The 23,719-nt window shown below is 43.0% G+C and overlaps 1 protein-coding gene across 2 annotated transcripts in view; it reads left to right on the forward strand.

Moving 5' to 3' along the window:
- The window catches only part of ATF6 (activating transcription factor 6), a 74,902-nt gene that overhangs the window by 43,104 nt on the left and 8,079 nt on the right, over nt 1-23,719 (forward strand). For both annotated transcript variants that reach the window (XM_064427426.1, XM_064427425.1), the window contains exon 15: nt 13,865-13,949. In XM_064427426.1, coding sequence (XP_064283496.1) covers nt 13,865-13,949 — 85 coding nt within the window. The remainder of the gene's footprint in view (nt 1-13,864; nt 13,950-23,719) is intronic.

Consider the following 23,719-nt stretch of genomic DNA (forward strand, 5'->3'; position numbering starts at 1 on the left):
GAAGTAAATTATCTTGCCATAGTATTTGTACCCTCAGTGTCTGGGAGGACACTGATGTCTGTACTCATCTAAAACCTTTCAGGCATCATGCCTCACATTTTTATTCTGTGGTTAGATTCTGGTAGAGATTTCTTTGACCTGAAAATCCCCTATATTTTGAAATAAAAAAGCTGGAAACTCCAGTGGCTTGGTGAAATGTTGTCAGTGGGGCATTTCATTTTTAAAACCCACATTTATGAAAAGAGAGCTTCTGTGGTTCTCTGATATGATTGCATCATACTTTTCAGGATGTTTGTAGAAAATGTGGAAATTAACTCAAGACTTCTTCTTCCACTAGCAAAATGTACCTAATTAGAACAGTTGAAGGCAAAAGCCTTTACTGTAGTTCTAGATGCTGCTGGCACGTGTCAAGTGAGAGGTGCAATGATAAAGGCTTAGGTTTGCCTAATTTGCAGTGTTCCTTTCATATTTCTGTTTTTCTTTCTTAATTTCTTTGCATCTGACTTTCTTTCTTAAATAATTTCACAGATTGCTGTTGCTACTTTATGAACTATCAGGTGCCACAAATTCTCAAGCACCACTCAAGCCTCCTTCTCTGCTAAATGGAGGCAGAAAAGCTCTTCTCAAAAGCTCTTCTCTCTTCCCACCTATCCCAAACACCTACCATTGCATGGACTGGATTTCCTTCCAGGGGTGCCTTTTCTTCTGTAGGTTTTAAAAGGAGCCCAGGCAACTCTGTGAGACAGCTAAAGCTGGAAAAAATTAATCTCACCCTGAGTGGGGAGATGAAAGGCTTTTATTTGCTTGAGCTATTATGTTCTAAATGTGGTGGAGAGCTGGCACGTTGTGATAGAAGAAAACATATTACTCTGCAGGAAGAGAGACAGGCCCAGCCTGAAAGAGATAGCCTGATGTCTTCTGAGTGGCATGCAAGCAAACATCTCCACGTTTTTATCTTCCCAAAGCTGACCTTTCCCTCTCTTTTATCTAATCTGGTGCCTGTGATCTTGCTAATTCAGTTGCTGTGGCAGACAAGCAGTTACTCACATGCAGTCAGGAGATGGACAAGGAGTGTGATGCTCATGCACCAGTTTACACCTCTGTTTATCCATTCTCAGGCTTCAGAGCAGGATCCAAGTAAACTGTTGTCATGCAATAAAGCTTTTTTTGTGGAAACTGCTGTTTTGTACCAGATGTACAATGGATAAGTGCAGGTGGCTTGTGTGGTGGCTTGTACAGCACTGTGGTATTCTTACACTGTTCAAAACTGGATGATTTTTTTTCTTCCCTAGCTACATGAGCAGATCCCAGGACTTTCTAAGGGTAAAGACCAGTGAGTCATTCACATGGTTTATCAGCACCAGAAAGAAGGGTTCCTGTTGTCCATGCCAGTCCTTGGCTGTGAGTACTCAGGTCTCTCTTTGGGCAATTTTATTTTATTATCTTGGTGGGAAAACAGCCTGAGGAGTTCAGGGCACTTTCAGGAGAGTCTGACAATTGCCAGAGGCTGGCAGGGAAGGAGAAGGGACCCTCCTGTTTTAGGTGGTCATGGGGATCAGATTGCTCAGACTATTCCCAGCCATTCTGAAGGGCACTTCAGGTAGCTCAGGGGTGATTGACAAAGAATCCTCAATGTCAGGCATCCTTTTTGCTTCCCAGTATGAGTTAGTCATGTACCTTATATATGCTTTTAAGACCATTTTCCATCACATTATTTTCTTGTTTTGGTTTGAGGGGTTCTTTTTAGGGGAAAATGCTGGGGTGTTTTTATAGTACTTTTTCACTTATAAAATGATCTCTGTTTCTAAAAACTGATTTATGCCTTCCTCAGCAAGACTAGAAATTCAAACAGAGCAGATTTTTGGCAAAAAGTCTGGACTCAGAATTGAGATTTAGAAGTGAAACCTGGAAGTGAAACACAAATGTGAAAACAAGGAAGCTCATTGGGCTGGGCTAAATACAAACCAATGGCCAAAAAAAAAGAAAGGGAGCTTCATCTTCATACTGTCTTAACTGAGCTTACTAACAGAGGCAATAACTTCTTTAACATTATTATATTGAATATCTCTTTAATTAGAAGAAGCTATTAATAGTTGATGAATCCTTAGCCATACAGATGGCCTGGGATCTGCAGAATGAGAAACATCTTTCCAACAAGCAGCTGTAATGTAATACACATTGCACAGCTTAAAATGCTGCCATCAAATTTGGATTCAGCCCACTGCATCCTGATATTAAATAAAACCTTGTTGTCTGTGCACCAGCATTTTGAGGAAAACAGAAGGCAGCTTGGCTTTGGAGCCCCAGCCATGGCCTGAGTGTGCCAGACCACTGTCCAACCGTGGCAGCCCGGGAACTCTACCTGTCCCTGCTGCCAGGATGTGCAGAGACCCACCCAGCTCTGAGCTGAAGTCATTGCAGAGCTCTGGGTAAAGCTGAGGGGTTCAGGCAAAAATGCAACCAACTGGTGACTGAGAAGAGTGTTTGTTTCTGTGTTATCTGCGTGTGTTTCTTTCCTTATGTCCCGTGTTGCTCTGTTCTTGGGGGTTTGGCAGTGGCATTTGCATTGGGGGTGATTATATTTATAAAAAGGTATTCTTTTATTCAGCTTTGGCATGATTTGCAAGGAAGGAGAAACCACTTTCAGCAGTGAAATCAGAGGACCCAGTTCTTTAGGTTCCACAGAAAGGTGCCTTCAAAGCTGCTTTACCCAGCAGGTACTGACAATGCAAATGAGACCTGTGTTTTTAAAACCAGGCAGTTTAGTCAAAGTACTGCCTCTGTTTATAAAACAGCTTTCTGCCTGTGACCATCATCATGGTGACCTAAAACATCATTTCTTGCTGCTGCTTGGGAGGTGATTACCTCCATCTCATTGGAGTTAACTTCATAGAGGTTTAGAGTGAGATTCAGGTACCCTGAGCATATGAGGCTGAAGGATGGGGGGAGGAGGAGATCCCTAGAAATTTAACTCATGGTCAGTTGCTTTTTCCAAGAATTTGAGGGACAGCAAACACTTCTAACCCAGACTTTCCAGTCCTCTGATGTATTTCTGTGTAATTGATGCAACTTCCACAATTAGGAAAGATTTGTTGCTAATTTCCTGTACATCTGCTGTGCTCCCAGAAGCAGCATCTCTCTGGCTGCAGATGTGAATCAAGCTGCCACCGTCTGCTCTTGGGCAGAACCATGGGTTAACCCCATCCAGTAAATAAGAACCATGCAGCCACTTGTTCATGCCCTGTCTCCCCACCAGTGGGGAGGAGAACTGGAGGGAAAAAAGTACACCTTGTAAAATAAAAACAGTTTAATAGTTAAAATAAAATAAATATTATTAAAAGAGTGATAATAATTATAATTAAAAATGGTAATAATTATAATTTAAAATGAAAAGGGGAGAGAGGAGAGGAGCAAATGATGCACAGTATAGTTGCTCACCACCTGCTGACTGATGCCCAGCCTGTCCCAAGAAGCAATCCTGGCCAGTTCTCCCCAGTTTGTGTACTGCACACAACATTGTGTGGTATGGGATATGCCTTTGTCCACTTTGGACAAAATTTGGGTCAGCTGTCCAGGCTCCCAGTAGTGCACCTGCTCACTGGCAGAGCATGGGAGAGCCAGAAGTCCTTGATTTGGGGTAAACTCTCAGCAACAGCCAAAAAATTTGTGTGTTATTAACATAAATTTAAAAGGGGCACTGTGCCAGCTGCTAAGAAGAAAAATAAGTCTCTCCTAGTTGAAACCAGGACAGGCACTCAAGGGCAAGCAGCAGCAAGCTGGGGCTGTCCCAGCAGGGACTCAGCACCCTGAGTTTGGCTCCCAGTGGGTTTGATCTGAGTTTAATTTAGACTTATTTTATTCTCTCTTGTCATTAGCCTTGCTTTCAATTTGTTTGTTTACCCCTCCAAATGAACATATTTCCAGCAAGTTGACAACAATCACAGATCAGTGGATGGATCAGGAAAGGGAGAAAGTCACAATGACTTGTGAGATGTAAGCTGCAGTTGTCATTTTGTTCCCTCAAACCAGATCTGAATCCAGTACCTGATATCTGGTTGCAAAGGACATGTATGCTCTCTCTGCAGACAGTAAAACATATTTTAAGGTAAATCCCAGTTGTTCAACTCAAGAATGTGTGTGCTCAGATTTTGGGCTAATGAACAGCTGGGTCCTGTTGTGCCAAATGTGCCTATTGTGCACACTTTTTAGAATAATTAACAGGTTCTGTGAAATAAAGTTTTGCAGTCTAGTAGTGTTTTTACCTGAAGCTTTAACTGTATATTCACCTGTAGACCAGCAATATATATAATTTTTCTTTGCGTGGGAATGTATTTGGATCCACTTAATAAAAGTTGCCCTTCAGATTGAATCCTGCATCTTGTGTCCGAATTCTGACTGTCTCAGCTTGCTTAGCTGAGCTGTCCAAGATGCTGAGTCTGCTGCATTGACAACTGCAGGTGCTCTGCTTCTTGCCTTGCAGCTGTCTTGCATGGTGTGGAGCTCGAATGGGAGGTTTAAATTCCTTCTGGTGCTGCAGAAGGCAGGAAGACAGTAATATCAGATTAGAGCTGGCTCTTGTGCCATGTGTGTGTAGGACTGAACACACTGTGATCAAATTAATTGCCTTGATTTTAAAAAAAATTGAAGTCTTGACTCTACTTAGCAGTTGTTTCTGATTAGCATTTTAAAGTTCTCTTAAATCCCCAGCTGCCTGCATGTGTGGGCATTTTTCACTATAAGAAAGCATCCTTTCTCCTGCCTTGAAATGAAATTGTTCTGCCAGAAGAGTGTTCAGTCACAGGCTGCATGACCTTTCCTGGGCTTGTTAGCTATTCCTGAATGTTTCTCATGTGTATTTAACCCTGATTGATGTCTTTGATATCTTTGTAACCTTGATCACTGTCAAAATCTTTCTCATACAGTCTTTTCATGAGGGGTCAGCGAGTCAGGGAAAAGGCAAGGTAGAAGTATGATCTTGACAGACATGAAAATTTGAGCCCAGGTCCTTATGGATCCTGGAAATGCTGCTTAGAAGAGCCCTCTGGTCCAGCCTCCTGTGTGGAAGAAGGCTGTTGCTGACAGTGAGTTGGATGTGGCATTGTCGAGTGGGCTCTGAAGAGCTCTCAGGATGATCTCACCACAAAGTGAGATCAAAGTGTTGTAGTAGTTCACTGTTCTTTGAAGTCAGAGGGAAGAGAAAGCAGAGGACAGCTGTATTAGCAAATGGATTAGCAGTGTTACGTTGAGCCAGCATTTGGAGAAAGCCTGGCATCAATTTCTTTTTAGCCATGCAGCTTCTGTTTCATGGGAATGTGATCTGAAGAGATCACACTCCCCTCTAAGGAGTGTGCCCATGGAACTGCACCATTTTTGTGCACTGGCTACCTCTGTGATTGTGTGGCTGGGCTGCAAAAGGCAGAAGAGCAGAAGAACCGTGTTTGTGGATAGGAGCATTCTCCTCTACAGTTGGGGTTGTGTGTGCTTTTTGGGGCAGTCTCCAGCAGAGCAGCAATTCTGGGAATCCAGGATTTGTCTTCTGTAGAAGACCTGAGGTCATGCTGACAAGTATAGAAACTTTCAGTTAATGTTTTTTGCGAGAAGCAAAGAATCTGGATTATATCCTTTTTGATTTTATGGGACTGGATTCACATGCCCTATCTAAATTACATGTTTTTGCAATTACAGATTGCAGTTGCAAAACTAATAGCCTGCAGATGCTATGCAAAAGCAGAGCTCTGCTGCAGTGAATTATAGAAGGAGGGGTATTTCTTTTTATGGGTAATAGTAATAAAACAATTAATTCCTTTTTTGGGTCCTACAACTTTGTAAAATGTGCAAAGACAATTGACAGACTCAGCTAGGAGTTACAGATGAACTGCATTTCTGTGCTTCTGTAGCCCCTGGGAAGGACAGAAAATGGCAGAGAAACAATTTTCAAATAATTTGAAGCAAACATTTGTAATTTTATGATGCTAGTTAGATTGAGAGAGCCTTTAGAAGAAAACCTGATCCTTATCAAACATAATGGAGGACCTTTTCTACCAGTACAAGCTGGGATTCTTTTTTCCTCACTGAGGCACAGAACCAAGTCAGCTAGACATACATTTTTTCAGCTTGTTTTGAAACCCAGATAATTTCCACAAATAACACACACACAAATTACCAAAGCATTTTCAAGAATGCTTTAGAACCTTCCTATATGATTTTAACCAAAACTGTTCACTTAGATGTAGAATTCTGTCTCTCACATCCTCTTACTTTGCCTTTAGGAATTTTTTTTTAATCTGCTGCCAAACCAAAATTACATCATAGCAAATGCATGCATTGTTCTTTACTTTTGGCCCTGCACAGCAGTTCTGCAGGCAAGTTTAACTGGCAGGATTTCTGTCCAGTCTCTGTCCTGTGCCCTCCACAGTCACATGGCCTTTTTCCTTCCTATTCAAATCAAAAAGGACAAAACTACAAGGAAAAATACATTTATCAGAGAATTAAAGTCCAAATGGGGTTTCTTCACCTCGTTCTCCTTTGCAGTTGGACTGGCATTGGTGTGCCCTATTCAAGCTACTGCAAACTATGATTTCCTGGGGCATTCCCTATCCACAGGGCAAGGATGATGGTATGTTGTGCCTCTTATTTTGGATGTCTTGCAAGTCAAAAATGATACTGAAATAACTTGGATAGAAATGAGGCAGGTTCATCTTGGGTAATTCCAGAATGAGGGATTGCAGAGGAACAGGAAGCATGAGAGAAGCTGGTAATTTTGCTGCTCTGGTGTCACTTTAACAGCGTGAAGATAGATGTTTCAGTAGGTTGATGAGCTTGTCTTTGGAAGCACACTGATGTTCCACTTCCTGGAGGGACACCTGGTGCCTTCCCAGAGGCCCACTGGGTAGAGTCTATAGGTACCTGATTACCAGCATATTTCAGTGTTATTTTAAGGCATAATTCCCCCTCTTTAGCCTTGTATGTTGAACAGAGGATTATAAACCATGAAAATAGAAAAACTGAACAGTATGTCAATATTTTTCACCTTTCTATTCACCTGCTTTGCAGCTGCCTTTTGTGCATCTCTGCAATGCTTTGCATGTTTTTGAGCCCAGCAGGTCTCTATTATCCTTAGTAGTCTCCATTACCTTTCTGGTTCTTAATCCAGGAGAGATCCTTTGCTACTGGTTCTCCTTTACATGGGGAAAACTCTCCAAAGCTGAGCCCTGCTCATGGATGAACTGCCTTTGAACGGAACAGGGGAAACTCCTCCGAAGGAGGTTTGTGACAGAGTGAATTTTCCATTCCTCTGAGGTCTCTGGGATTTTCACAAGGCTCTCTGACTCACAGTGAGGTGCTTTCCAGGTAGTTTGCTTTTGGAGTCCAGCCCATATCACATCTGGCAGTAGCACAATTTACAATAAAAGGCACTAAAGACTTCTTCATTAAAAGGTCTCTCATGTGGGAGCTAAACTGGATAGCAACTCCTTCTTCTGCAGGACAGTGACTAGAAGTTGTTCCAAAGTGCAGTTAGGTTTTATGTATGAAAATTTGTCTGGGAATGGCAGAAAGGTGTAATCTTACACTAGAGGACATTTTTTTGACTGTGGGTTTGAGCTATTTCTGGTAAAACACTTAAATAAAAATCATATCTCATCACTTCATTCCATCACTGTGTACAAAGAAGAGACTGTAAAAACCACCTGTGCACAGAAATACAGGGATTGAAACAGCACTGGGGTGAAAAGGAGCAATTCTGGCAAAAATGAAAGCAGAAACACACTATACATTCCCACTACTACTTTTGTTCTGGGACAATCTTCTCCCCATCCCTTAAAACCTAGAAAAGTAGTTAGATGCTATGATTAGGGGTTGAATGCTCAATTACAAACTCTCTTCTTTAAATGTGCTGCAGACTCAAACTGTGTTAAAGTGTCCTGGCGGACACCAAGGTTAACATAGGTAGAACTGGTACAACTTCAAATTAAGTTAAATGGCATTGTTAAACTCAAAGTGGTAAAGATGCTCTCAGGATGGGCTGCCAAGGGCTGCTGCAGAGAGTCTGATACCTTGTGAACTTGGATTTCTAAGGTCTGCCTTTAAAAAAACCCTCAGAAACCAACCAAACTAAAAACTCAACAGATCAACTTTAAAAACAAGCCAGCTTTACTAAGTTTCTGGTATGATGAGCAGGAGTGGTGGCTATGAGTCACAGTTTGTGCAGAGGTTTTAATTTGTTTCCTCTCTTTTTTTTTTCCTATTCTCAAAAACATGCCTGTGCTTTTCAGCTATAAGGGTCAGAAATGTTTCCAGAGGCACCCTGCCCTCTCCATTTCTGCCCAGTTTAATGTCCACTGATGGTGAAGGCAGTGTTTCAGGAACTTCTGGCATTTTCAGATGGACCAGTGCTGCATCCAGTGTGGTGTAACCTCGGCACCGTATGGCTGCCATCCCCCAAATGAATCAATAATGAAATTACACAGCCATTTCCCCTACAAATTTGTAAGCTTTCATGCACGTCCTTTTTGAAATGCCAGAGGAAACCAGAAATGCCAAGGCCTGACTCCCATTTACATCCTGCTTGGTGCTTTGCACTGTTGGGAGCTGCTGGGATAGATGAGGATCAGCCTCTTGGCTCTGAGTGCACGTTGGTGAGTTCTCTTCCCTAGGGAACAGCCTCCATTCGTGTTCAGAGAGCTGCTGACATCCAGCCCTGGATTCCTGAGAATGAAATTCTCCGGTTCCATTTCTTGGCCAGGAGTTGTGTGCCAAAGGCTAGGATGCTGCTCAGGGCCAGGTCAGTGGCCTGTGTAGGAGTACAGGACAGACACATCTCATCTCTGGTAACAGCAAAAAGCTGGTAACAATGATCCTGAAATTTTTAAAAAGTGTGAAGTCTGTGGGGAAAAAAGCTTGCTCAGGGGCTCTGTCAACCCAGGGGTTTAAGAAGTAGTTCCTTGGAGTATTTGTACTATGAATCAGTCTCTGAAGTGGCATGCAGTATTTTGGGGCTGGTAGAGCATATTTTTGTTGCACTTTGTATTGTCTAAAGCATACCTGTAAAGAAGGTCCAGTGTCGTGTCAGACTCTAAATCCCTGAAGATGTTCAGAAAAAACAGTGCATGGATTTGAGGCACAATTTTTGTATGATCAAAAAAACACTTGTTTTCTATCTGCTTCATCTTGAGATCACTCACTGGGTGTGGTCAGATAGTGAGCAGATAAGGTTTTAAAATGTCAGGAGGTGTTGAAAACTGCCAGAAGTTGTGCCATTAAAGAAAAACAGCCCCTCCGTGGGATGTGGGGAGCTCCTCTGATGCCTTGTGAAGGCTGGCCTAGAGCAGAGGCTAGACAGAGCTAAAGAATAAAGTAGGGATTTATTGAAAGGCCTCAATGGATCCACCTTGGGCAGCACAAGAGCCCAGCAAGGTGAACCCAAAATGGTCACAAAAATGGATGACTGGTTGTGAGGTCTCTCACTTTATAAGTTCTGGTCCATTAGCATATTGATGTTAATTGTCCAGTTACAGCTTTAGGTTATGAAGCCCCATCCTTCTTGTTTTTCTCTCTTCAGCCCACATTGTTTGTCCTCTTGGGCCTGAGATTTGGGTCATTGTCCTTGGTCCCAAGCTAGGGAAGGAATTGTTTTGTCTAGCTGCTCTGTGAAGAGAGGAATCTCAGAGCTACACACTAAAGCAGTACGGAATATGAAAAATATAAAAGCTAAAATCTAAGGCTCAGCGCGGGTCAGCAGCGGCTGTAATGTGGTCCTGCAACCACAGCGGGAAGATTCAGGCTGGAAGAGGTTGAGGCACACAATTCCCTGGGAGACTTCTTAGTCATAAACAGAGATGAAAAAAAGCCCAGCTCCAGTGCTTGTTTGCTGTAAGAAGCCTTGGGAAGCTGCTGGATGGAATGACAGAGTGCCCTTTGGCACGCCTGGCTCCCTTTGCCTCCTTTGCTCTGGCAACTGCCTTTGTTGCAACATTCTAGCACAGAGCAGGTCTCCAAGACCATGGTAAAGATCAAATCTCCTCATCAAGGCAAATTACCAGAGTAGCGCATTAAAGTTTTCCTTTGGTATTTTAATCCAGTCTCCTTGGAGCTTTTATTGCTGCAAAGCAACAAATGTCGCTTGTTTTTGCAAAAGGTTATCCTTGGTTTGTCAGAGATGAAGCTCTTAATGAAGAGCAGGGCTCCCTGGGACATCTTGACAAAGTCTTTGTGGGAAGTCGGGCGGGGGCTGTGTTCCTGGAGCCTTGGCTCCCGCATGGATCACAGCTGCACTTTGCAGGGTACATGCTCCCAGCCACCCCGAGGGGTCCGAGGCTCGGCAGCAGCATCACCAGCAGTGTTCACACAGGCAGATGTGCTAAATGTGCTCTAACAAAGCACATCTCAATCTAGTGTCCTTAATTAAGACCTCAGAAAAGCCTTTTGAAAAATACTTATCCATACCTAAGCGCAACAGCTAAGAAGGTAAGAAAAATCTGGGGGAATTGATTTGACAGAGAGAAGCCCCTGGGACAGGAGGAAAGACAGCTCCTGCTGAGAGTGCAGCGCCTTGCAGGGCTGGAAATCAGCTCCTTTGTGTCCCCTGTCACGTGAGCTTCCCTGAAATGCTTGCACCTCTCCTCCAAACATTCCCTGGAATATTTTTCTCTGCCGTGGGCATACTGCGAGGATTAATTCCTATGTGTTTCTGTCACACAATGAAGCAGGAATGGAGGAGGTGCAGGACTGCTCCCTGGGAGGTGCTGTGGCTGATGGGATATGCATTGCAAAAGCCAAAACAAGCACTATTGCCAGTTCTGTTAATTTAAAAGCCAAGAGCCCAGCTTAGAAGTGGTGATAGTTTAAGAAACAAAATTAAATCAAAAAGACCCATGCCTAGAATTGTTTTCGTCTGTTTAATGAAACCTCATGGTATGCAGTGATGATGTTTTGTTTACATCCTTAAAACTATGAGAGTTTAAACCAATTTTTTAACCTAAAAATGAGAATGAAAGCTAAAACGTCTCCATATTTTCATGCGTCTAGCTAGGAGGGATTTTGGGTACCAAACCACATGTCATGAGGCTGGAGCTGCAGGAGCAGCAGGACTTTTGGTATATTGTAGCACAGTGGGACAGGATTTCCATTGCCATTTGGCTATCGGGTTAGAGATACATGAGGCTCTAAAGCTTTATCCCTGCTGGAGCCCTGATAACACTGATCTGATACACAAGAAACCTCAGAATCCTTATTGCAGTCCCACGTGTTGTTGAGACTTATTAAATTAAGGTAACGTGTTCGTGGCTGGATTTTTAGTATCTGTGTCTGTATCTATCTGTCCATCTCATCTGGCTTCAGTATCACAGAACTGCAGAGATGATCAAAACCAAAATGAGAATGCTGAAGCAAGGATCTCATTTGAAGTATTCTTTCCAGGCTGATATTTTTCCAGTCATTCTGCCAGCAGTCTCAGGTCTGCTTTGTCTATTTAAACTGTCGTCTAAGTGCAGTTCCTGCTCCAAGCCAAAGCCATCTGTTGTTGGGTAATAGTTCTGATTTATTCTGCCTCTGGTTGACACTCATGCTCCTGAGCCAGATGCTGACTTGCAAAATTTGTTTTTATTAATTTTCAGTTTTATACCATGTGTTAATATCACAAACAGTATTTTAATTTAGGTTTGGGTTTGGTTTTTTTTTTTTGTCTACTGTTTAAAATTAGGGATGAGTGATAGTGTCACAGCCCCCTCTGGGGTGCAATTCAGCATCCTTCAGAATGGCACAAGACATTTTAGAAATGCATTCAAACAGTGCTTCTAAATGTCTGAGATCTGCCAAATCACTGATCTGTACGCTCATTTCTGTGGCATAGAATTAATTATGTTTTGCTTTCAAATAAAAGGTTTGGACTACTTGAAGACTTTTGGGCTTGAGAATATTGCTATTGCTAACTGTGGTCAGAATATCTGACATTCTACAGCATACCCTTCGACTTCAGTGAAGAATGAGGGTAGTTAGGTAACTTTTCAAGTTTGCACTGATTGTCACAATGCATATGAAAGATAAAGGTGATTAGAGAGATTGATAAATTTCACCAGTTCCAGATTTATAAAATGTCTCTTCATAGATGGGCAGCTTCCAGACAATGTGTGCATCTTGCACATTAGCTCCTGGTGGCAATCTGTGTTTAGAGCTTTTTGTTTTTCTCCAGAGTTGGTGTTGAATCACTGGGAGGTTGTGCAGCAACTCCAAAGCATGTTTGAATGCAACTGTAAAATCCTTGTGGTATCTCTTAATACAATTTATATATACAGTAAATAAAGGTGCCATTATAAGGCAGCATAGATTAATGCACTTCTTCAGGCAGGTTAGCAAAAAGCAATTGCTACTTGTAATGACTCTCAGGTGATCTTCTGTGCAGTACTTGTGGTTTGGTAGGTAGTGATGGACTCTCAGAAGCATTGAAAAAGGAAAAAAAAAAACTAACATATAAGCATTTTTTAAGGTCTGCTAAAAATAGTCATCAAGTTGTGGCAAGGGCATTGTTACAAAATGTAATTTAATGGACATCTTATCTTAGGCCTGTTCCTTTGGGAATGTTGGATTTCAAGAAGAGTTTTCATGTAAGGTCATTGTCTTAGTGAATGTTGTCTTAATCTTAAGCGGTTCAAAAGTGAAATGGGAATTACATGTGTGATCTGAGAATTATACCAGAGTGGTTTTGTAATTTTGGTTACCAAGATGTTTTTTGCAGACATTTATTTAAGTAATGTTTTCTTCTCATTTTGTGTGTTATTTGGTGTTCTGGGGGAGGGAAATTTTTTGATGGGAAAAAAAGAGAAAGAAAGTGATATTACTGCAGTGTATCTACAGAATACCTTGACATATTTAGCACCTAACTTTGTGTGTAACTCAGTTCCCCAGATCTTACATACAACACTGTAGTGTTTGTATTTTAAAATGGCAAAATTACAGTTACCCTGACATGAATAAATTAATGTATCCTGAAGGAAGTCTAATTCAGTTTGCCAAAAAGATAACATTGCCCAAAAGTATGAGATGTTTGTATGGGAAAAGCATGGGAAAGCATGAAAGAAAAGCATCAAACTGGCTTAATAATATGGGAGACGCCTGGATCAGAGCTTTTAAGTTCCATTGATAAGAGAAGAACCATATTTTTCTAGGCTGCAAGTTGAGCAGCTTGAGTTCAGCAACAGCAAAAGAACTCTGAAGAAAGGCTGTGTTCTCCTTGCAGGCCAGGTCTGTATCCAGAGCAGGTCTGTTTCCTGCAGATGCAGCTTCCACTGTCACAGCCAGGGCACTTACTGCTGCCTTACAGCAGTGCCCAGGAGAGATCAGATACCAAGGCACATCTTCACCATCCAACTTCCCTGGAGGGTGTTGTCAGCAGAGCTTGTGTTTCACACCCCAGCCCTGCTCTGAGCAGTGCAGTCCTGCTGCACAAGACATGTGGTGTAGAGCTTCACAGAGACAGCAAGACGGCTTACATAGAAAGTAAACAGCTGTGCAAGTAAAAGCTTCAATTCAGCAAGGTCCTTAAACATATGTTTAAATATCATTGAAGTCAAGTTAAATTACTTTAATCATATACATAAGCACTCTGTTGAATGAGGGCTTAATAGTAGTTTCCATCTCTTTCCACATGATCAAGGCTTTTTCATATTCTGCTGCATGCAATAGGGATTTCTTCTTGGTTACACAGCATGAGCAATTGCTGTGACTTTTGGAAGACTCCCTTAACAATATGAATTTTCTGAGCTATTGTAAACAGTTCAGTGTGGAATGCCAGTAAGAGAGAGTGGAAAGGCATTTTCCCAGCTCTCTGCTTTGAGAGTAGATTTAACACATCTTTTCTGCTGTTTTCTAGGACCACCTGCTACTGCCAGCCACCACACATAATAAGACCAGGAGACCAAAAATGTCTATAGTGCTGCCAGCTGTAAACATCAATGGTAAGTGCAAAAGAAGAAAGGGAACGATAAGGGAACCGTTTCAGAACAGTTTCAGAGATGTGACTGACTCGTACATGAAAAGCAAACTTAGGCCAAATGTCTTTCATTATAGCTTTGCAAAAGAAGTTAAACTGATCATTACTGGGGTTTAGTTGCCAGGGTCCCCGTTGGAGCTGGAGTGCTGGCAGATCTCCCATGCTTGGTCACCCAGACTGTGAGGAGAGGTGGGGATTTGGCCAGCAGTTGTGCATTCTGGCTCCTTCAAGGACGGGGAGGGTGCCATCCAGTCCTGGTGATTTGTACCCAGCTGATTAAGGGTTACATGAATGGGATTTAACCTCTCTAACTTGGTGGCTCACAGAGCCCATGGAGGCTGTCCTCATCTTCTCATTTGGGTTCCTCCTATGCGTGCTTAGCAGGGGAAATTCCTTGGCCTTGCTGGTTTGTTAGGATACTGACTGCCTTCCCTGGCCCTCCTCAGCTGTTTACCATGCTGTTATACAACACTCAGTGTGAGTGGGACCTCTCAGCACTGCCTGGTCAGGATTAATAATCATCATGTTACCATGCTGCAGGACAGCAGAGAAAACAGCTTTGCACTGGGGCACGGGCTCATTAGAGCACAGAAATGTTCTGGGTCAGCGTTTCAGTCCCACATGAGAGACAGGACATGACCTGCACAAATATATCAATTCAGATGGTGAGGAATTGCCAGGTTGGGACACAGGGTCACTGCCACATGCATCAAATGGATTGAGAACCCTGGAGCAGTGTAAACTTTACTTTTTGAACAACTGTGCACATAATGCTTTTTTAAAACATCTGTGTTTTACAGTACATGTGAATCATAAACCCAAATGTTATTGTAAAATCCCAGCATGCTGAAAACATTATCTGATGATGCGAATTTCCATAAACTAAGAAAAAAAGAATCAGTTCAGGCTTTCAGCATTTTGATAATTGCACTTTCCCATGCAGTGCAGCCGAGTGTGATAATCTGTACAGCTGTCCTAGGGGAATTTTTATTAGATGTATCAGAATTATTTTTGGCATTTATCTGCCTGAACCTCACTTTTTATGTCTGTTACAAAAATCCTTTTCTGGCTGACCTCAATTATCACATGCAAGTGGGCACTTTATCACTGAAGTACAAACACTATTTCTAAATTACAAATTATTTCTTCTTAACATTTTACTGAGTCCTGTTCTTACTTGAAATAACTTTTCTTTTGCTGGAGTAAATATAATTTGGAAAATATGCATCAGAATACAGTGACAAATCTTATCCATAAATAATGAAACATTGTGAAATTATATTTTCATCAGTTCTTCGAGATTTTTTCTTTGGAACATCAGCATAATCCAGGAAATAAAAAAAAATGTCCAGGGATTTGGGCAGAGATGTCGAAACAGATGAGACACAAGAATAGCATTAAGTAAACAACGGCATCAAACATGGATTCCTCTGTGGCACCCAGAGGTGGGGGAAAAGTTACAAGATACACAAGAGCCAGTAGGTAACTTGGCTTAATTTTCAGTTTGACTATTGATAACCATAGGAAATTATTCCCTAAAATGTTGTGACTGAAGAAGAATCCATTTCTGTCCTTTGAGAAAATTGCTTCTGCACCCTATTCTGCCTCTTTGTGGACTGGAGATGATCTGCACAAGCATCTGGGAGTTAGCTGACAACAAAGCTTTCCTCCCAGCTGTCTTAAGCCCACCTTAATTCTTTGTGCACCTGCAGAGAGTTGGCTGCTGGAAAAGGACAAGTCTCCTTTGGAGAAATTGGCAAAACTTTCAGTGTAAGAGCTTGTCCCCTCTTTCCTTGTGCCTGAGCCAGATCTCTGTGCAAGAAGGGAAACCTTTTCTACTGCCACTTCCTTGCCCTTCCTTTTTACTGCCACAGCCCTGGCAGAGGAGATGACAGGAATACAAGTGAAGAGGTCTTTGTTTTGAATTTTTTTCAGAACTTCATCACTTGCTTCTGCAGGGTCTTTTACTGTGCACTGAAGTTTACCCATAACGCTGTTTCCAAAGATGAAATACTTGACAAGGGCAGTTGAGAACCAACCCTTTGAACTACTTGGACAGTCTTTTCTCAGCAGACAGTCACCCTTTTCTGGTCACACTCAGATTGTTTTGGTGCCTTCTGAGGCCCACTAGAGACTGCCTTTAGCTGGCCTGAGCCATCCCCACCGCTGGCTGTGGGGACAGAGAACAGGTATGGACAATGAGTATGGAGTGGAATGCATTGTCCACTGCTGTCCTACATGGCTCTGCATGGGTGATCCAGCAGTTTTCACAAGTGTACAAAGCAGAGTCAAGGCTACAGCCTGAAGAGTTTTTCTGGGAGGAAGGTGGCAGTCCTTGTGCTGCGAGGTAGTGCAAGTGTCAACAGACAATCTTGTAATTGATGTGCACATGCATGTGTGTGCAGTCAATGAGATCGAAGTTTAAAAGGAGATCTTGTACAAGGCAATAGCAGTATGTTATTAATTTTCCAGATAAAAATTTGCTTTCAAGTATTTCAAGTATTCAGTTGCTCTATGCTGGAAAAGAGTAAAAACAGCCATTACCTTGTAACTTGCCATGTGCTTTTTCTCACGGTCAGCCTGAATCACCCATGCCCCTCAGAGAGCATTAGGGTAGAACCAGATCCTCACTGTGCAGGTGCACAGAAACATATTTGCCTATTTGAATATGTTTAATATGTTAAAATGTGTTAAATATGTGTAAGTTTAATTTTTTTAAGTATGGGAACTTGTTACATATTGTTACATGTTAGTCCTCCACCTCCTACTCCCCATTCCTTCTTCCTCCCTGGTCATAGCTCCTTTCCAAGCTTGCTGGGCCGTGCCCCAGTTCACAATCAATGCTTGCTGGCAGCTCTTCCTTCTCTGCCTCCCCAGATGCTCTGGCAGTCCTTTCCCCTTGTGGCATGTCCCTTCTGGCTGCTGTCCCATGGTACAGCTCTGCCCTCGGCCCCTGCAGGCAGCCAGGCCCAATTCTGACCTGCCTCTGCCCCATGTAAAAGCACCAGCATTTGTGACCACATGCAATACTCACAGAAAATCTGTGTGATGGTACCTAAGGGCCTCAGCATTGGTAAACCTGGAAGGAAAAATGCAGAACTGGGGAGTCCTAGTCCCACTCTATGTGGTTTTGGAGGCACCATTGGTGTGCCTTCCCGAGAAGTTATTCCAAGAAGAAACATCTTGCAGTTTCTCATGGGAATGAAAACAAACTGCAATCTACAGTTTAACTCAGGCTTTTGTTTTCAAGCAAGTCATGTTTGTTATGCTGGATTGCAGCTATTACTTTAGAAATCTAACTATGCACTTGAGACCAGTTAAGTCTCCAGTAGGTTTCATTCCTAAATTTGCTTTTATTTTAATTCAGAATGTTGTTGGCTCATTACACCAATTCCAAATTGACATATAGGCGGTGCCTTTCTTGAAGTTTAAGTGAAACCATCTGCCATTAGCCCTCTATTTATTTAACTGCAGCGGGTTGCAGCATGGATCTTTGGATCCAAGTAACCTATAGAGAACAGCAAAGCTGAACCACTCTCCCCACCCTGAGCACAAGCCTTCTGTGTCTGCAGCATGCCTGCAGCCCAGCCCAGCAGGGCTGCTGCTCTGTGCAGCACACAGGAGTGAGGACAGGCAGTGCCAGAGAGCCAGTTCAATGTTTGGCCCACGAAGCCCCTTTCAGGAATGCAATTCTCCCTGGGGTTAGGTGGGGGACTCTCACAGCATGGACTTGCTCTTGGTAGGAGCAGCTCCAAGTGTCTGTACAGGTGTGTACTCACCAGTGGCCTTAGCAGCAACACAGAGGCCAAAAAGGCTTTTTTCTTCTTAGGATCCCTGTGCAAAAGTGTCCTATATGTGAAAGTCTTTCCATCATTCACTTTCTTTAAGATGGTTGTTGGTGTCTGTGCTCTAGGCCAAAACAAAAGTGAGAGACCTGATGAGAAAGCCCCTGGTGAAATCTAAGGCTCATTTTCTTGGAATTAGCAACCATGACAGAGAGTTTTGAATTTTTTATAAATACTCTGGATAGGTCCTTAGTCTGATGGAGCCCAGTCAGGCTTGTCTTCAGTCTGTCTTTGAGACAGCTGTTTGTGTGACCCTCGATAACCTGACCCTCCTTAACCTTCTTAAGGAGCCCTCTTCTCCTGAGGGTTGCTTTTTGTCATGAAATCCAACAGCAAAATAATCTCCCAAAGGCAGAAATGGAATGGAGTGCTGACTTCAGCAGAGTCCATGTGCTCTGTTGTGCTGGCCAATTTCTGATTCCTGAGTAGTTCCATCACCTTTCCTTCTTGCCATCCATCATCATACTGATGTAACAGACTTCAAAAGTGCTCTGAAATAATATACGTTCTAATTAAAAAGGTGGAAAACAGATCTAATGGTAAGGCTTTTTGATCAAAACTGGGGTGATTTCTGCCATCAAGCAGCATGATTATTTGCATGCAGCTACAAAGAACCTCCCTTCAGCTGACAGCCATGTGCAAGCAAGTCACAGATGTCCTAGGCTGGTAGCAAACCGTCTGTGGAAAATCTGTAAGGCTAACAGAACCCACACAGGCTGAGGAGGAAAATGAAAACAAAAGCTCCTTGGGAAGTGACAATGGTCTGTAAGTTCCCATGTCTTAGGGTTGAATAAATAAAGTCTTCAACTTCCTCTGCCTTTCAGGGTCAAGCAAACAAAAGATACTGTTTCCTTTTTTCAGAGCAAGAAACAGAATTCACAGTCATTGAGGAAGGTCTAAAACAACACTTATCTGACTTAACAGCAGCTGCCTTGCCTGAAGGTTACTGCTCGACATTTTGGGAAGCCTTTTTCTTGCTTTGGATAGTTCCAGAGCAGTTTCCAGGAGGGTGATGGTCCGTGCTATCCATAGCTGTTGTCCCTCATTGTTCTCCCTGTGCCTAAAAGCCAAGTCATGGTACCCATGGCTCCCTCTCACAGCTGCTGTCCTTGGCACGAGGCTGGGAAGCTCATGCCCTCTGCTAGGTATAGAGGACACATCTCTTGGCTGCACAAGCATGAGCTATAGAGATACCTCCCTCAGTGTTTCTGCTTTTATCTGCATTTAAAAGAAGGTGCTGAGAACTCAGTGCAGCCTTACAAGCTGTAGTGTGTGACCAGAAGGCTCTGGAGTTGTGTACGTGGGATTAGAACCTAGATGTGAGATGAAAGAAGGGTGACTGCTAAGGTTTTTTGGGAAAGTCACTGGGAGTCCGTCAAGTTCTCTAAAACAGGGTGTAGGGAAATACATCTAAGAATGTCTCCAATGCTGTCATTCCAGTCATTTTGAAACTGCCATTCTTTTGCTTCTTGAGCTGCCAGTTGAGGAATAAAAGTTGTTTGGTGAAGTCTGAGGAGGTGAGTCAGAGTTGTGATTAGACCTCACTGCAGCAGCTGATTCCTGAGCCTGGGCTGGGGCAGAGGGAGAGCCTGCAGTGTCCTGTGTGCAGCCATGGGCCAGCACCATTACTGTGGTTCTCCTGTAACTAGGAGGATTTGCCAATGTCAGAGATGTACTTCTGCTCCTGTGCTCGTGTAAAGCTGTACTACAGAGGTCAGGATCAAAATGATGGCAGAACATTGTTTAACAAGGAATTTTAACAACAGATTTTAGTAAGATGCTGCCATTCACATTTCTGTTCTCAAAGTAGCAGTGCAGTTTGTCGAAACAAAATATTCCCTCAAACTTTCCTGCATTTCTTTAAGTCAGAATTGATCATTGCCTAGATTAAATCCTAAATAGAAGTTTTCAGCTGCTTTTGTTACCTTTGAAAGACTTTGCTCTCCCCAGCCATGTTTGTTAATATGTTGTCTTTTACAGAAAGGAGGGGATTAAATTATTCAAAAAAGTAAGAAATAAATCATTCAAGAATCTGTGCGCAAAAGTAATGGAATCTGTGTCACTTGAGTTCATGTTTGTTTATTTAGACAGGAAACGAACAAGAAATGAAATCATGAAGGCTTATTCCCTAATGACTTTTCATAACGAGCTGTTTACCTAAATTACTAAATGAGTAATCTATTTTTATGCATTCAAAAGAACAGGAAGGTTATTTCAGAGGATCTTCAGTGCCTTTTGGCCCTTAATTAATACAGAAAAGAGTATCTCAGGGGTTTTGCTAGAGCAGGCCAAGCCCCAGCATGCCTGGTGCTCCCTGTGCAGACAGGGTAGCTGCTGCAGATGGCATTTGGCTGGGAACACACCATTCACCAAGGGGGCAGAGAATTAGTCATAAATTAATTGGACTTCATACTAAGTATTTCCAATGCCAGTGTCGAGTTATTGCAGCAGATTTTTTTTTTCCATAGGAATGACACACTTCTGTAAAATTCACAAAGTATAATTAAAAAGAAGCCATTGCCATAGGCTGGCAGCACAAATGCCAGTGTGGAATTGCAGAGTTGGTTTGAACTGAGCACGTGTGTGTCTCCTGGATGTTTGTTAGCCCTGCATGCTGGTGCTGCTGTGGACATGTGCTCTCCTGAGGTTCCCTGTGCTGAGAGCTGTGCTGCAAAGCAGAGGGAACTTTCACCCCGGTCTGTGAGGTTACTGTTGCCATCCTGGCTATGTTGTGCTGTGTGCAGCATGCTGTAATTCTAACCTCTAGCCCAGCCAATCTGCCTTAATATATCTTCAAATGTTGTAAATTCAAGATTATATAATTCCTCTTGGTGTGAAATTATAGGTGGCAAACAGTTTTATGTTTGTGATACATAAGCCAACTCTGCTAATTCTTTATTTCTGCAGTGATCTGAAGCATAATTATCCATAATGAGCTCACCCTGTAAAAACACGAAAAGCTGCAACAGAGCTGGTAGAGGAGATTCACATTTATGAGTTCTGACTTGAGAAGATCACTGGAGTAAACCTAGAGACGGGTGAAAACAGCAGTCTGAGAGGGCCTGTTGGAGTGTTTGGGTTAGTCTCTAAAGAGACTCCTAACAGCAGGGCTGGGAAGCTTTTCCCTGCTCCTCAGATCCTGGGTCTGTCCTCCAGGCTGCGCTTCCCTCACCTCTTCATACAGCCCACCTCACCCCTGGTGCTTCCTGCTGGGCTTCCTGGGCATCTTCTGGCCTTGGAAAGTATTTGAAAAGCACATCCTGAGTTCCTGAAGGACATTTTTGCTCATTCCCCACTTTATTAAGTAAATCATCTCCCTCCATCCTGTCTGAGTCTGTAGCAGCTCCAGAGGAGCAGGCTGTGCCATATCCCCGTCTAGCACAAACACCTTCTGGGTGAATGTGGATGAAGAAATGACTGCCAGCCCCAGCTACGCCTCTCTATGGAAAAGGAGGCACCCCTGTACCAGAGTAGGACTTGCACATGAAAGCTGTAAATCTCCTGTTGCTGTAGCTGGGAGGCAGAAGTGTTTGCAGGGGCCATCTCTCGTTATTGCACGCTGCGCTCAGACAGGCTCTGCAGTGCTTCCATCGCTGACTGACACATGTTGGGTCACAGAAGCTCGTGTGCAGGAGAGTGCTTGCCCCACACAGACAGAAGATGGTGTAAAAAATACACTCCTACAAGCAAGAGCTGATTGCTGTATCTAAATAAATGAGGTAACTTTATGTACCCAAGTTAGACAGGTGGAAAGTTCAGCTCACTCTTTGGATACCGTCCAAGCTATAAAGACATTTCAACTGTAAGGGAATACAAGCTCTCACCAGCCTTCAGTTTTAAATCAGTGACACACTTCAACACCAGGATACAAGGGATACTGGGTAATAGGCAAGGTCCATGTCAATACAAACAATGTGTTGCCTCTTGAAAATAAACATTAAGTCTAGTAGTTAAATTAATTTTATCAGTAAGTGCCTGCAACTTGAAATGCCACAGTTCAAAGGTAAGGGCTAAATAAAACAGGAAAACATTAAAGGAAAAACTAGTGGGGTTAAAATGCTGGTAAATGAAGATTGATTAAAGATTAAAATCTCACTGCAAAAATCTTTAAAAGAAGACTAAAAAATACTACGGGCTTAAGTTAAGTAACATGTTAAAGTCAATCCATAGAAGTCCATAAAAGTAAGAAGATATCTTTTAAACAATGGACATTGTAGCCAAATGAGGGAATAGGGGGGGAAAAAAGAGGATAATTTCTGGCAGACTAAATATCAAACCATAAAAAGTTAAGCCAGGAAAAGATACTGAGCAACAGCATGCCTGAGGCATAAAAGAAATAGTAAAAATATTTTTGAGAGGAAGCCTGCCAGGGAATCTCTAGTGCCTGTGGAGGACCAAGGCGTAAAGGAGTACTTAAAGTGGAAGTCAGCACTGCAGAAGGAAGGAGTAAAGTATTCTTGTGCTGGTATTAACAATTGAGGCTGTATAAATATCAGGCAGGTGACAAATAAGGCAAACTTTTAAAAAATGGCTTCAACTGAAGTCTCAGTTTTGCACCAGTTGGCAGAATCTGTGAGAGTTGAGTGTGTCCTGGCACATGCAACAGATTGGGAAGAGAGCACAGCTCCTGCAGAGGAAAGCCCTACCTTAGTGCTCCATTGGAGGCCCCAGAGGGAGAGTGAGTGAGGATAAGGGTGGTCCCTTCAGCACAGCAACATACTGGATGTTCTTGGAAAAAGATGGTTCTTTGAGACTGCTGAAAGGAAGCAAGCTTTTGTGAGACAAGAGGGAAGGCTCACTCACAGATTAGCGTCTCTCTAAAAGGTGGAAACAGACTGTCCCATTTGCAGTGAAGGGGTTGTTACCAGTAGGTTCATACACAGGTCTGTGCTGGGAAGATGTCCTGGCTCCCAGTCCCTCCTGCACTCAGAGGGAGCAGTGCCCTGGTCCTAGGACAAGCCCTCCAGCCCTAGTTCTTGAAAGAAGCCTTTACTGGAATGCCTTTCTAGGCTACTCTCCTATGTGCAGTTTTATGTCTTGTAAAGTTGGTAGGTCTGGATTTGCAGGCAGTGTGGGAAGTTTGTTTATCCTTTTAGTGCCTCCCAAGTGGGCATGGGATGGTTCTGACTAAGAGCATTGCTCTTCCTCTAGCCTCTTTCCTTCACTCCCAAGAGTTTTCTGTGCAGCAGAGCTCCTTACCCTTGTCTTTGTTTTCTCTTTGGGTTTTTACCTCTTGTCATTAGCATTGTCACAGATGGTTAAATTTTAAATAGGGCCATCCTGCAGCAATGCTACCCTGCCAACAACACACGTATACACAGCCAGAGCTGTCAAAAAAGTCTCTGTTTTTCCAAGAAATACTCCATCTGAGGGAGTTTTAAATCAAGTGCCTGCGAGGGTCAACACTGGTGAGTCTGGTCTTCTCTTGCTGAGGTGACCATTGGCACCTTCTCCAAAACAAGAGCAATCACACCAAGTCCACACTGGGCCATCTCCTCAGTAGCTCTTGTTCTTTCTCTTAGAGGGAAGTGATGCAGCATGAAAGAAGATTGAAAAGGGAGGTGGGCAATCCAGTGGGACATGGTCCCTGGGAAGAGCCAACTTTCCTTCCCCCTCCCCGAGACCTCCCAGTCTAGAGCAGGTTCTGCAAAGCACCAACTGGCACAGATTGGCCACTGACTGCGTTGCTCCCAGGTGCTGCTGGCCTCTTCCAGAAGCCACACAGTGGTGTAAGCTAAGGGCAGGTGATTCTCCTCACCCATAGCCAGTGCCAGGCTCTCTGGTGGCTCCATTATTTGCTTCAGAGGCCACTGAGAGCTTGTTTCCTCTGGTTTTCTAGCTTACCTCTCATGCCTGTGCATATCTCCCTTGGATCATCCCTGACACCACT

This window comes from Passer domesticus, chromosome 7, assembly GCF_036417665.1.
Source record: "Passer domesticus isolate bPasDom1 chromosome 7, bPasDom1.hap1, whole genome shotgun sequence".
Taxonomy (NCBI): Eukaryota; Metazoa; Chordata; class Aves; order Passeriformes; family Passeridae; genus Passer; species Passer domesticus.